Raw genomic sequence first — 15,870 nt, 5'->3', positions numbered from 1 at the left:
TCTAATGAGAGAGTCAGTCAAGGGATCAACCTCACATGTTGCTAGTGTGCGTAAACAAGCTGTAAAATTCCCTAAATTTTCTCCTTTCCCTTGTGTCCTAGAAAAACATTTGTGGCTGTTCTAACACCATGTTGATTCTCGCTTCAATGTGCTTTTCCAATATTAGAACTGACATGTACAAATACATCTCTTGCGTCCCCTTCAGCATTGCCTTTGGGAATGAATTCAAGGCAATTGTAAATATTACGGTCTTCCACACCTAAATTATAAAGTAAAACACTTTGCTTCCTGGCCGTGGAGCACTTTTCACCCTTTCAATGGCAACAAGGTATGATTCAGATAAATTCTTCACCTTTTCCACGGTATGACCGGTTCCCCCTTATCTGATAGGAGAACTGGAGGTAAAGGCATATTTGCTGTCGTCATAGTGATAAAAACGATTATCACAATTAAAAATATCATCAATGTAGTCAATCCAATCCAACCTTCACAACCCAAATGTAGGTGTGCGCATCAACCATAATACCCTAATAAGCAGTTATGACATGCAGTTAATTGTCTCACCTTGTGTGTGCATCATCGTATAACAAAAAAAAAATACCAGTATTATTGTGCAAGTGTTGAAATTGATCAGGTCAATCAGGAGAGATGTGTTTATCACTGCAGTGCATGCCAGTACCTTTGTTGGTTACGCGTGGTGTGCCCATCACCGTTACCGTTTCACAGAGTTTGTACTCGCATTCTTAAAGACCTTGTTGTAATTAACCTTGTCTAATTACCAACATTATGCTTCATGTTGTTCCAACAGTGCAGTTCAGCTTCTAAAAACAATGTTGTATGCACTTTGTGTTACTAGGAAGCAATAATGTCGAAGCTATGCCTTCTCGTCACAACGTTGCATGCCGCTTTGATGGGTTTCCACAAAATATTGATACTGACACAGTTATGCTGCTAATTTCCGCATCTCGTAGATTATGTAGACTTGACTCTCGTCCTGTCGTATGCCGCTCTGATGGTGCCTGTCCTTGTCATAATCGGACGACACCTATGCGTGTTTCCTGGCAATGGCTAATACGTAGCTGAGGGCACACTCAGGATCATTTTCCTTTTCTCCAGGAGACTCTCGCTGGAGAAGGAGATTCGAGGTGACAGCAGTGGCATCTTGCACCCCGCTACATGAAAGCTTGCTCATGGGTTGAGGCAGTAAATTATTCAACTTCGATAGCACACTTTCTCGCAAACTATATTATACACAATGTATGCTGCATTAAGATTTGCATGCTGGGTACTCCTCGCACTTCTTCCTTTTTCCCCGTCCATTCACTCAGCATACCTTTCGTTTATATGTGCTTTTCAACACATTGCAGTGGGCGCAGGAGAGATTGGTGCCTTATAATGTGCATTTCTCTTCCCAGGCCCTCGTCACCAGTTTTAATGTCTTCTGTGATGCCAAGACACCTTCAGTGTGGTTTGAAGATCTTTATCCCAGTTACAGGCACCAACCGTGGAAAGCAACCTCACCTTTTTAACTGTTTCTCCTGGAATCCTTACCGTGTCATCATTCTAAGTTGGCATATGTTGGTCAGAACGGATTAACTCTCAGTATTCAGAGTCCACCACAACACACGCACATCCTCATTTCTTCAAGCCTAAGCTCAGTCGCCACTCTCTAAAGCAGATTTTAGTTCGGACCCTTACATCTAATCTCTGGCATTTCTAATACAAAATTGCTCTAAGAAGGTTGTGGTTTAAGAGGCTGGACTGCTCTGAGGCACAAACCTGGACTCTTGCCGACTGAGGAAGTGTTTAGTTTGTTGCTGACAAACCAGAAGATTTCAATAAATAACGGGCACGGGCTGCTACATTATTGCATCCTTTTTTTTATTTTTTTTTATGGGGTTTATTGCCCACTGGCCGCTTGGCCGTAGGTTGCTACCACTTGCAAATGAGGTCACCCAGATTTGGAGGTTTTGCACTTAATCTGGAAATGCGGTACACTATTTGCCTACTGGCATGAGATCTTTACTGAAACCACTGCTGGCCTTACTGGGCGGCGTTTCTTATACCACATCCTTTAGGAAACTCATAGCTCTGGCACTGCGAGTACCCAAGAGGAAAACTGCGATGTGCGCAATGTACAGTTCTTTAATGGTTTATTTAACTTATGTCTAATGCCTTGCATCCTGACTATTTCATGGGTCCTGTTTGGGTTGACAATGTCTTTTTTATTTTTTTTTTATTTTTTTTTAAAAAAAATTTAAACTAAATTTTATTAGTTTTCTGTGTCAACTGTTCCATCATACAGTGTAGTAATCAAGTAGGAACGCATACAGATCTTAGTTGATTACGCATTCTGTATAATAGAACTACAGGTGTGTTCTAGCAATCATGTATTATGTAACATTGACATTGAACAACAATCCCTCACCCCATCCTCCCTGCACCCTACCCAGCTTCCATCTATTTATTATATGAGTTAAAACATATGAGTTTCAGTTAATATTGAGCTTCTCGGGAACTCCCTGTATGGGAGGCCGACATATATAATCACCTTAAGAACCACACCAATCCGAGCCAGTCATCAGTGAGGAAAGGTCATATATGAACCCTATAGTGCAAAATATGTGGAAGCCACAGGTGTGTAACTCAGACTCGCCTCCAGCATCCCATAAGAGACACCACTTGCCCAACCACAGTCAGCCCTATGACTCAATCAGTTCCCTAAGTGCTTCTACTAGTAGTCCCACTCCAGAGATATTGGTTTTCCCCTCACTCCTCTAAACTCTTCTCTTCTGAGGGCAGCACTTGCTCCAGGATAATACCTCCTCCTTCGACGAGAGGAGAGATGGGGGCATGGGGTGACTTCCAGCACCTCGTCAGCTGACACTTTGCCAAAAACATAGCCAAGTCCATGAAGCGCGCAAGTACCTTAGAGGCACGCTTCCTTAGGTACAGTCCAAGGGGGAAGTAAGCGGGTGACAGTTCCACTGGTTTCTCCGTGATCTCTGTCAGAGTGGGTGTAACCACTGAGATATATTTACTGTCACTGTTGTGACTGGTGTTTTTAATTGAAAAGTAAATGAAAGAAACGTAGTTTTGAAAAAAACACCACAACTATGAGTTTTTTTGGGATGTAAAACCATGTGAAAAATACACTACTTGCCTTCCCAGCAAGGACTTGCTTTTTAGGTAAGGACTCTGTCAAGAAATGCGTGTACTGGGGTTAATGAAAATTATCATATGTACCGTGCTCCATGGCAATGGGGGAAGGATGTATAGGGTGCCTCTGTCTTGTTCCTTTGATTTTTAAAAATGAATTCTATTTGCTGCCTTTTTGTGGTTTGGTTTCAACATTTTTTTCTCATTTATTATCTGCACCATGGCATTTTAATAAACATTGGAACAAAAATCATAACTTTTGATAAAATTGACTTGAAAAATGCTTACCCTTCGTTTGTAGACGTATATGAATGAAATTCTGTCACAGGGCTTTAAGCACTCTAAAGTGATCCTCTTATCCAAGGAGAAGAGATGAAGTGATTCAGCTGCAGCTTTTTTCTCTAACATTCACTCATACAGTGGGGAAAAAGCTCAAGCGAGAATCGAACAGACGCAGGTTAGAAATAGATTTTCTATAGCGATGTATGCTGTATTTCCATGGTAACCCACATCATTCTTTTGTGTTTGGAACGTTCTGAGACTCTGAAAAGTGTTTTCTCCAATGCGTCATTTCAATATTTATCATTTCATTAGAGGTTTTTGTAGTCACATCACTGTTGAACTACTGCTTTCTTTAATATACTGCTTATTTTTTTCTTTCTTTTGAGTCAACAACTTAAGTTTGTGTGTAATAATATTCCTGCTATATGTTCAGCCCAGTTACCTTGACACCTCGTGGAAGGCTAGATCTACTGAGCTCTTTCGCTAAGTGAATGAAATCTATAATACAGGCAGTTCTTTACAATAGGATTTGCATTGTTAAAAAAAATCCAGAAGAGCTACCCAGATATGCATACATTTGTTCATTTTAAATATGTGATCTGTCTGCAGAAAGCTTCCCGCGTTTATATATAAAAAAATCATAATCAGTATACACCCATAATTTTAAATGGAAGATTAAAAAAACCTACCTTCTATATCTACCACAATGTTCCTCTTTTCAAATTAAGAAGAAATTAAGCGACAGAGAGACTATATAGTGCCAAAGGAGGACTATTCTTACTACTAAATAAGAGACTATGTTGCCAGCATACACTACTCAATATAGGATCAGTTGATGTAATGGGAGTCCAGCTCACCTTTCGTGCAGACCTGAAGATTATCATAATCAATGTATATGCTCGCACAGTACCGCGGGGCCTAGAATCTCAGACGTTAAGTCAATTGTCTGAATTTTTAGATTCTCTTCATCCATCAGCCATGGTGGTAATCAGAGGTAACTTTCTTTAATTGCACCTTTGAACCATCCATATTGAGCAGTGGGTTAACGGAAGAAGACGATCTGTGGGGAATCCCGCAATTAAAGAAAACTAGTTTATGTACCCGATCTCGGGTGGCCACTCAGATGGCCGCACTTTGCTTAAAACATGGTCTCCGGGCATGTAATGGACGCATGCCATCTGATTTGGACATGACGCCGACATTTAATAGAGGTATTTCCTCTAGCACTATCAACTACTTCCTAGTGGACATTAGATTTTGGCCTATGTTAAATGACATGAAGGTGGACGTCCAACCAGAGAGCGATCATAACCCCCTACTCCTTCCTCTAAGTGGAGATGAATTTAGGAGGTCCGTTCATGACCAATTGTCTGAGGTTCCTATTCCCTTACTGACCATTAATTGTACTAGAATATGTTGGCCTAAGGTAATGTCTAACCCTTATCTACTTTTGGGGATTTACAAAGCTTTCATTGATGAGATATCTGATTATGCTGATCACGAAGCACGTACTATTCCTATTCTTACTATACACGAGTCATTGCTAAATAGACTGCAGAGCATTTTTTTTTACAAAAAAGTCCAGTCTAGATCAAAAACCCCTAAGTTGACAGCAGCCAATGTGTGGGATAATACGGAGTGTGCTAAGGCCAAGCTGGCACTTAAGATCGCAATCAGGGTCGGTTGCCTGTGTGAAGTTCGTTCCTCCAGATGCATGTATAAAAAAGCAATAGCACAGGCAAATAAGTCATGGGAAGCTGATGTTTGGCGGGATATGCTTTACTGCAGCCGAAGGAAAAAACAATAAGCTCTTTTGGGAACTGGTATCTAAAAGTTATAGGAGGAATAGGAGTTACCTTAGGAATCCTATTCAACCAGAGGTTTGGATGACTCACTTCTCCCAACTTTATGCCGCCCCTCCGGATTCGTTAACCAGTATTGTGTGTGATTCTGTTCCTCCTTCTCAAGCTATTTCTAGTGATAGCTTCAAGCGATTTAGGCAGGACCTTCTAGCATCTGCGGATATTATCAATTTTTCCCTGGAGGAGACTACAAAAGCAATCCAATCTTTAAAATCTGGCAAGGCTCCAGGACCTGACAAGATCCCAGGGGACCTATATAAATCAGAGTTGATGATATGGTCCTGGTATATAAATTTGCTTTCCAATAAAATTGCTGCAGGGTGTGCAATCCCGGGCACCTGGAAAGGTGCGGAAATTATTCCAATATATAAAAAAGGGAATGCCAATCTACCTGTTAATTATAGACCAATTAGTTTGATCGATAATATACAAAAAGTATTTGCCAAACAATTATTGAATAGACTGATGGAATGGGTATATGACAACCAGGTCCTTTTGCCTTTGCAGACGGGTTTTTGCCCAAAAATTAGCACAATAGACCAGGTATTTAGATTGGTGCTCTTGCATTGGAAGTATGTAGCCCTTGATAAACAACCTTTATATGTTGTGTTCGTGGATTTGCGAACAGCTTTTGATCTGGTCCCAAGGAAGAAGTTTTGGGAAGTACTATTGAGGCAGAGAATTCCTTACAAAATAGTTGAACTTCTGAGGCGACTCCATGCAAACACCTACGCACAGGTGAGGTGGGGGAGACCACTGTGAACTGACAGATAAAATTCCCATCTACAGGGGAGTACGCCAAGGATGTGTCTTGGCTCCACTGTTGTTCTCTCTTTTTTTTTTTTTATCAACAAGGTATTTCCTAAATTGCTTGCTTGCCAGAATGATGCTCCTACACTAAACTCCCAAAAGGTCCCCATCCTACTTTTTGCTGATGACTCTCCTTATTTCCAAGACCCCGCTAGAACTCCAAACGCTAGTCGACCACTTTAAATCCTTTTGTATGGATTATGAATTAGAACTGAATGTTGACAAAACTAGGCTAGTGGTCTTTGGTGTGGGACACCAGGGCAGATGTGCAATTAGATTAGATGGGTCTGCATTGACCAGGGTTAATTCTATCGACTACCTAGGAGTAAGGATCTCCAGTAATATGCTTTGGGAGGATCAGACTGTGAAGAGTGCGAGGCTCCTTCAAAACCTAGCAGCTGCTATCCTGCACTTTTATAAAAGCTCTGTGTCTAAAGCTGTTTCTCCTGCTATCAAAATCTACTTGGCTAAAGCACAGGGGACAGCTGCTTACGGTGCGGAAATATGGGGATTTTCAGATTGCAGCAAAATATTGGTTGGTGAAAATAATTTTGCCAGAGCCCTAGTTGCTTGCACAAAGAGCACCCCATTAAAACCACTGTTTTTAGATTTGGATTTTAAATGTATATTGGATTTGATTATTCTAAAACCGCTTCTATATTGGGTGAGAATTTGGACGGTACCAGAACTTGTCATATATATAGAGATTCCTTCCGTGACCTTTTGAAGAGACCAAATGTGACTTCCATTCCATGGGTCAAACATGTATCCAAATGGTTTCACATTTTGGGATTGAAAAGCTTTTGGGAAAATCCCCAGGGCTTGGAGAAATCACACAGTTCCATTGTGAAAACATCCTACTGGTCCTACGTAAGGAATGAGCTAATCTGTAGTAATCTAGATGGCAGTTTGACTGCCTCATTTTTGGACTTTGAATCGATTTTGAACCCTATTTGGACCTTATTTCAGACTTGCGGGGGAAGGGGTTGTATGCTCATTTCTAATTTGGGAGTCTCCCTTTGGTATCCCTGACTAGTAAATGGGGGTCTGTTCCCTTGTCTGATTTTGTGCCCCGCTTGTTCTGGTACTCCAGAAACCGAGGAGCACTTTTTGTTTTTTTTGTCCAGTCTATTCTGCTCCTCGATCCAAATGGGTTTGCACAATTTGCCGTGCTCTAGGGGTGACCCAATATAGGGTGGCGTTGAGAATTTTAAGGAGTAATACTTCGAAACCCTTGGTTGTTGCGGTTAGCAAGTTCCTTGTGGCCCCATAGCATACAAGGAAGAATTTTCTTAAATAGTAGCTTTATGAATTTCTTTCTTTTGTATAGTATTTTAACATTCTATTAACATATATTGTATTTTATATTTGCATTAGCCAATCCTTGGAACCACACAGCACACAAGAAGAGTTTTTAAATGGTAGTTTTTCATGAATTAGTATCGTGTGTATATAGTACTCTAATGTCTTTTTTTTATATATGCTTATAATCTTGTTTTAAAATTATTCCTTTTTATGCTCTTATTATATTTGGATTGTATTTATGCTTTGATGGTCTAGTAACCGAATAAAGCTGTGTGTGTAAGCGACAGAGAGACTATATAGTGTGTCAGAAGAAACATGTGGGAAGGAGATGCTGAGCTAAGCTAGGGTGCTCTTTCATAAACCATTTTAGCCCTTTACAACTATATTGAGTTACAAATAACTTCATACTTTCTCTTGCGTGATCTTTTACACGCAGTACCCAATCAGTGCATATTTACTTCAACTTGTGCGACAGAAAAAGCTTTAAATTAAACAACTCGACAACGTGGCATTCAAAGCTGCCTCGCCTTTGTCACAGATATAGAATATTAGCCGTTCATTAGAACTCTGTGGTGACCTTGCAGTAAAAAACTGGGGATTCAAGTGATGGACAGCTGCTTGGTAATACAGGTTTCGTTCTGCATGCCAAACGTTTTTTTCTCATTCAGATGTTACAAATCTGTGAATTTATAGAAGATGTGCCCTCATTTTACCTTCTAGATCATTAACTACAGCAATCTTAAAAAAACATGATAGAAAACTGTTCCCAGGATCAGCATTTTTGACAGGACAAAGTACCTAGGAAATCCACCACAGCTCCTAAAATAATATGACATTAACATTAAAAGTTTTATGTTGTGACTGAAATACAACACCAACCTTTCTTTGTCTTTTTGTGCGACTACAGTGAAAACACACCATCTATCAAACTGCTGTGTGAATTTAAATTTCAAGAGTCTCATTTATAATAACTATTATCCAAAGGGGAGGGCACTTGGACACTCTGTGTTCCCCGTCAGTACCTACCTGGGAGTGTCACCCTCATTGGATAGTATTGCTTAATTATAAATGTTCTCTACCCTTTCTCTGTTTTCAAAAGCTGCTGCACAACTTTAAGAAAAAAATCGGTGGTTTGTGCCTTACTCACCTCTGGGAGAAATGCAGTACAATGAGAAAGATTCTCTGTCTCCTGTTCATCTCCTTTGACCATCCAAGTTAGAAAATGTCACAGTAGGAGATGTAGCTAAAATATAAAGAGTTACAGTGGAATCACATGAAAACCTCTAACGCATGACATGACAGAGATGGAGAATTGTTTTTAAAGTGCAGACCCTCTTGAGCAAAAAAGCAATGAACTGCTTACTGTAAAGGTTGTATATCTTCAAGGTTTGGGCCTGGCACAGATGTTTACTGTTATTCAGGTTTGTTCAGTGGTTCTTGGAAAACAGACCGAGGAAACTGAACATTTGTAATAGTTATTACCCTGAGCTTGGAAGAGAAGACCTGCAGGTCATTGTCATATTCTAGTTTGGGAGGGTTTTATGGAGGATTAGAACATTGGAATGCTGGAGGCTCCATTGAAAACAATGGAGTGCTGCGGGCTTTTACTGGCCGGTAAAAGCCCGCAGCGCCAACATTCCAATGTTAGCTTTGTTCACAGCAACAGCTGTGAACAAAGCCTCACGGAGCCCGAGGGGATTTAAATCCCCTCGGGCTCCGTGAACATTATTATTATTTTTTTAATAGAACATTCTGCCCTGTGTGGCAGAATGTTCTAATAGCCTTATAACCCGCCGTAGCGTGCTCTACCGGCTATTAAAGTCCCTCTCCCTTGTTAAATGCCCTCGCCTTTGGCTCGGGCATTTAACGCGGGGAGCGGGCCTTTAATAGCCGGTAGAGCCCGCTACGGCGGGTTCTAAGGCTATATTGGCTGGCCTACACTGTAACTAATAATGTAGGCATTCTGTCTACTAAGGGTCTGCCCTGATTGGAGAAGATAGTACGGAGGGGGAGAGTAGTATCAGTAATTGACTGTAAGAATACAACCCAAGCAGTACTTGAAGGTGCCAGGCAAAAGAAAGAAATGTGAAGTGTTTACATTCTGAGCAATTTATCTCACTGGGCATTGCAAAAAAAAGAAAGATGTTAGAAAAGTATTTTAATCTATGGGTATTTTTTCTTACCTTCAACATCAAGATAACCTTCCTTCACAATTTAAGTAAAAAGAGCTAAGTTTTCAGGACACGGAAAACAACTAACATCTGTAAAAGGTGAAAACTTGAAGCATGCTAAATTGACAATTGTGAAGTGCTTAAGATAGCCTTGCATTTGGCTTTTTTAATGGTCTTTTAAACTCCTGGGTTAGAGAAAGATAAGACGGTAAATTATATTTTGTACTTTTCTTTGTTTTTCATATTCCTCCTCATTACTATCTGTTCTCTCCATTGTCTTACTGTCCCACCAAGGTTTAAATTATAGATACAAAAATTAGGTTTGTGGTGCTTCATATTGTAAGGGAAGTCTACAAATTGATTAGAATATGGGCAGTGTAAAACAGACAAATCTGATCTTGAAAGGTCACCCCAACTTCTATCTTACTTGAAATAGAAACTCCCACTCAAGTCAGAGACCCTGTCAGCATCCCGACAAACCTCAACCATATGTATTTTCATCTCTAATTGTTTTTTTTTTTTTTTTTTGCAAAGAGGGGCTTGGATTATGTGCAGTTAACCTAACAAAGATACAACTTAACTGCTCAGGTATAATAAGCCCTGATATGTATTAAGTAAGCCGATTAGCAGTAATCTATGCCACATTTTAGTGTAAATGTTCAGTGAAGAGATTGGTCTGTACGAGGAGCAAAACATCTGCATGCTCAATGATGGTAATCACCAAAGCCTCATGCATAGTTGGTTCAGTATTTCGTTAAAGGTTCTCTTTACATCTTGCAGTTTCAACCCTTCAAGCTCTATAGGATGCTATTACGTTTTTTAGAGAGCCCTGTTTTTTTAGAGAGTCCATTTATTGAACCTTTGCCCCCCTACTAGGAACTTTTCTTAGTTCATGAAGCACTAAGGACACATATATTCAAACCTTTGTCTTCAGATGATCTTAAATTGCTTACTTTGCAAGTGGCTTTTTTAGTGGTAATAACCGCATGTAAAAGAATTTGGAGCTTACAGGAGCTCATTTCTACCATCGTTTCAAATAGTGTCATGATATGGGTGGGTGAAATCATGTATAAATTATTTGTAGAAGTTAGTAGTTATACCATCTGTGCCTGGACCGTGCTCATTCGGCATGCTCATAATAACATTTCTGATCTCATGGAGACAAAGTAGCATGTAGTACTTCTCCATCTGTGTTTCTCCAGCCAGGCTGTCCAAGATAATTAGTTTTATCTGCTATTGGGGCTATCAGAATTAGATTCCTCAAAATAATGTTTAAATCGACAAGCAATCACCTGTGAATCAAAGTGTTTTTTCATCAAGTGCTTTAATACAAATCACAGTCGCACTTGTCCATTTAGGCTGTACTAGTTGTGCCAGGGTTCTGTGTGACATTACGATCTTTGGATGCTTGTAAGGTATGATCGATTTACTCGGACTGATCATGTCCCATCAAGCAATCAGACCATTTACTTGTTACTTTTGGGCTATCAGTTCAAGGAGACGAATGTTCCTTAGTCTCAGTAAGTCAAGACCTTTTTTTTATAATTGTGTCTCCTATCCCATGGGCAATATTCAACATTCTGATGGAATTGCTGGCTGTTCTGGGAGTGGTATGGAGAAGTTCCACTCTCTGAGATTTTCTGGGCAGTTGCTTGGTCTTCTCAGTATACGTTCTATGAGCAAAGTCTGCTATATTGCTTTGAGAAGGGTGTACTAAGTTTTAATGATGTTGTTTTGTACTTGGTTCTCGCTTAAATATGTTTGGGTATCTTTCTGGTGTTGAGTTAAATTCAAAGGATGAAACATCATCAGTCTGTTACATGAACTTTAAAGATGGGCTGGTGGCTGAGTTCTTGCTTTTATAAATCCTCAAGTGTATGACTGGGAAGCCGGATGGGGAGATGATATCTGGATTACATACCAGTATTCTTCATTACTCCTTGCCTGCTCTTCCTCTTTCCAATCATCCTGATGTATTTCCCTGAGTACCCGGCCATCATTTAGCTTTGATCGCAGGTGGATACTGTGTTTGTCAGCTTCCTCTGGCGGTGCACGGAGATGAAAGGGGCTTTCTTTTAGAGTCTAGCTTTGGAAGGCTTAGGGCAGACATAAGGTCATCTTATATGAGTATGAATGAAACAACGAAGACTAGGACTATTAGTAATATATATTATTGGTAAGTAATCCTGGAGTTAGTAAATATTGTTGTGGGTTCCTTTTGAGCGCCTAGTTTGGGCACTCCTATTTTAGCTCTAGGCCTGTGGCCAGTGCCCTTTTACCTACATACACTTGTACACTTTTTAATCGTTTTATTCTTTTTATTATATTTTAGCATAGCTTTCTTTTTAAGTTGATTGTTTTATATTGCAATCAGCTATTTGCTGAGAAAGCATTGCTGTTCGTTTTCTACATGTATAAGCCTTTGCACACATTTTGCTCTGTGCCCTGCTCAAGGCTGTACACGATAAGTTACTTACAATTGCTGATCCAAGAGTTTCAGAGTCGTATCTCAAATCCTAGACATAGCAACATGTCAGGCCTGTTCTTAGAACACAACACGTTTTATTATATAAACACCACATAGGTCAAAATAGTATGGAGGGGACATTCCAGCCAGAACCATTGCATGCTGTATGCCATTTTGTCGACTCCATTTCCTAATAATCACAGCTCTTGTTTTATAAACCATGATGCACTTGCTTCAGTAAATATATTGAAACTTTCCTTGCACCGCTTTGTCTTCCTTCGCATGTATGAGACTTTTTGTGTATATAGGACATAGGATTATTATCTGTGGACCTCAACTTCCCTGGAGGAGTCAGTGTCATGTTTTCAAGGCTGCCACAAACCACCTTTGCTTTCTAGGTTTGAGTTAGATGCTGCTAGTTAGCTGATGCAGTCAGGCTGACAGCTTCCATCTGGGGGTGAGACTGACTCAGTCACTCACACCTGGTAGTGTCACTGCCCTAAACTTAGCAGTCTTACCCCATAGTAAGAGTCCTACTGCAATATCTGGTTGTAGACACTACAGTGATTGAAATGAATGAGTGTTTCCAATGTTAAGGTATTTTACCAGTTTTTGTTCATCAGATTGCTGAGACCAGTGTGACAAATTATGGGCTTGCCCGGTTGTTGTAGGCCTGGGCATGCATGTCTGGTTGGAAGAATGCGTGAATGGAGCACATGCTAAATGAGAAGAGTAAGTGAGTTATGTGAGTTCCGACAGGTGCTCTGAACGTTTTGGTTCAATTGTGACACTGTGGCTAGGTGTGGTGGTGTTTGAGATGAAAGGGCTTGTGTTAAGATGCTAGCAAGAGCTAAATTCCTAGCTTGGGTTTACATAAGTGGCTGGTGTAGCAGATGCGGTGTCTCCTATGTTGCGAAGCGTAGAAGAGGCCCATGAAGTTCAGAGGGGTGTTCCAAACGTGTCTCAGCAAATGCCACGCTGCAGGTAGGATCACAGTTTATGGTGAATGTGCTAACAGTTGTGAAAGTAGACCGGTGAATTGGAGTTAACAAAAAACCTGGTAAAAGGTGGCTAAGCTGGGGAATACTATTTTATTATGAGGCTTAGGAATAATATATCCTGGAAATGTTATCTAGGATGAAATACTGTTTAGTGTCATGTACTGCTAAGAAAAGTAGGGGTGTAGGTTAAAGTTGCCGGAGCTCCAAGGTTTTGCACTTACAAGACTAGTGGAAATACGTTCTTTTCAACATAAACAACGAAGGGGTAGATAGTAACTGAATATGAATAAACTTTTGTATCCTCTACGGAGGCTAAAGTGGAAAATTATCTTTCAGCGGAACAGTATTTGACAGGTGGCCACATATGAATTGGGATTGCACCCCCTTCAAGCCCCCTGTAGACTGCCTCTTTTTCAGGCTTTCAAGAGATGTACAGTGAGAAAATAATCAGTACTGAGTCTCAGGTGACCCTGACAGAGAATAGTGGTGAGATGAAGAGGCGCAAACCTCACACTTGTGGAATGTTAGTGGTGGTAGAACGGTCCAACAACATTTTGCACATTTTTGAAAATTAAACCAGAAGTTTATGGGATTTACTGTCTTTTCAGACCAACTCGAACGCGTCTTCCTACGCCTTGGCCATGCTGACACAGATGAACAACTGCAGAGCATCATATCCAAATTCCTTCCTCCTGTACTTCTGAAACTGTCAAGTGCACAAGAAGGAGTTCGGAAAAAGGTACCTTTGTTCTTATTGGTTGACTGAAATTATTGAAGCACATGTTGAGATGGACCAGCATTCTTAGTTATTAGCCCATCACTTTAGTTATTTAAAAGCCTCTGTCTGTTCCATACTGAATATTTTATTTTGATAAAGCAGTTTGTACTAGAATAGTCAGCTTGTAATAAGTGAACCGTACTGTTTGTTTCAGGTTGTGCTGTTCTTTATTTTAAATGTGCTTGTTTGTGTTTTAACTTTAATTATAGTTTTTGGATTTGAGGACAAACAGCTTTGGCTGTTTGGTTAGACCAGTGGTTCCTAACCTTGTGATGTCCGGACCCCAGGTATGCCAGCTGGAACCCTTGGACTCCCTAAGCAATTTCTATGATTTTTACAGCAACAGAAATGCACAAACAAGTTAACGCTATATGAACTACTTTCCTCTGCAATTTAATGTTTAGCGGTAAAAGATCCTGTGAAATCAGAACTTTCAGCAGAAGTGCTGGTACAGAAGTATTAACTGGATTGACACTGGTCTCAGACAGAAATGGGGCAGCAGTCGAACTTGGTATGGACAAAGCTGGGGACCTGGCAGAGTCTCTGTCCAAAGGTAGCAATGATAGTGATTGCATAAAAGCTAGTAGACCAGTTGCTCCTTATGCGTTAGGAGAAATTGCTCAGCCTTGGGAAGTTACAAACGAGAATTCAGATCTCTCACTAAGAAACTACAAGACAAATACTATCTAGAACAGGTTATCAGTGGAGCCAGAAAGCGTGCCTGAAATACACCTCGAGAATTCCTTCTGGAGCTCAGTACACTCAAAGTTCGAGAATCCATCATCTGTGTAGCTACTTATACTAACTCATTGAATGCTTTGAAGAAAATCATCACTAAGCACTGGAGGATTCTTAATTCCAACTGTTTATCTCTTGATAAACCTATGTTTTCCATCAGACAAAATAAGAGTATAGGAGATTACCTGGTCCACAGAAGGCCGGTTCAACAGCCCATCACTCAGCAAACCGCTTTTTGCTGCATGCTTATTCACGAGACATTCAAGAGTTTTAGACCTGAGCTTACCTAAACAGTGGGAACAATGCTTACATACGAACTGCAATTCTAAGAATATTATTTACCTCATTGAATGCCCATGTAAACTTAAATACTGTGGTATGAAATACCCGAAGGTCAAATTGAGGATTGCAAAACACAGGAGCACCATTCGTTGTGGAAAGGCATCTACCAGGATGATGGCTCACTTCTTAGAGAAAGGATGCAATTAAACTGATACATTTCGGACTATCATTGGAAAAAATATCCCACAATTTGAATATTACCCAGATTTCTGGAAAAAGAACAGCATTGGGTTTATAAACTCAAAAAGCGGTCTGGATGATGATATTCCATGGAATTCTCTGCACTTGTCAACCTGATACAAGACTAAACAAGAGTCCGTGGTGTGAGACTGATTTTTAATAAATTATGTCCTCCCAGATATGGCTTGGTGGTCCTAGCTGCCCTTGGCCAAAGTTTATTAATATGCATAAAGAACTAACTTTGTCCTATGGGACTGGCCTAGACCCCTGAGACTCTATATAATTACTTGGCCTGCCTTTAGACCTCAACTTTGGCCTTGATCCCTAATTTAAATATGGAATACCTTATTTGACACCACTGCCGAGTAGTTGTGCTAAGGTATATAAAGTAGAGCCTGGTGAACCATGTCTACATTGATGCGGTACAACCATGCACATAGGTACCCCTATACTTTTTTCTGTGGCTTGAACATCCCTCCTTCAGGCTATGAATCAAAATTCAGCGTGATGCCTTTGTTAGCTCTAGATATTTTACACCACACTGGCGGTTTGAATTCCTTTTTCAGGGTCATTCTACCCTTGCCTCTTTTGACGTGTTGTTATTGTTCATATCCTACTCCATACTGTATTCTAACACATTCAGTTCAGTTTTTTGTGTTTGTTGTGTCTTATGTCTGGCTTCTATCTGGGTCTGTAATGTTAATCTGCACTTTTCGGATGTTACAAAGACTGTTTAGTGCATGACTGTATGTATGCCAAGTAGCTGTTATGTTCT

General features: G+C 40.3%; 1 protein-coding gene across 2 annotated transcripts in view; it reads left to right on the top strand.

The window, feature by feature from the left end:
- ECPAS (Ecm29 proteasome adaptor and scaffold) overlaps positions 1–15,870 on the top strand; it is a 790,558-nt gene that overhangs the window by 48,299 nt on the left and 726,389 nt on the right. For both annotated transcript variants that reach the window (XM_069240017.1, XM_069240008.1), the window contains exon 2: positions 13,666–13,796. In XM_069240017.1, the coding sequence (XP_069096118.1) occupies positions 13,666–13,796 (131 nt within the window). The remainder of the gene's footprint in view (positions 1–13,665; positions 13,797–15,870) is intronic.

Source organism: Pleurodeles waltl, chromosome 1_2 (assembly GCF_031143425.1).
Source record: "Pleurodeles waltl isolate 20211129_DDA chromosome 1_2, aPleWal1.hap1.20221129, whole genome shotgun sequence".
Taxonomy (NCBI): Eukaryota; Metazoa; Chordata; class Amphibia; order Caudata; family Salamandridae; genus Pleurodeles; species Pleurodeles waltl.
This window is presented reverse-complemented; position numbering and strand designations above follow the sequence as displayed.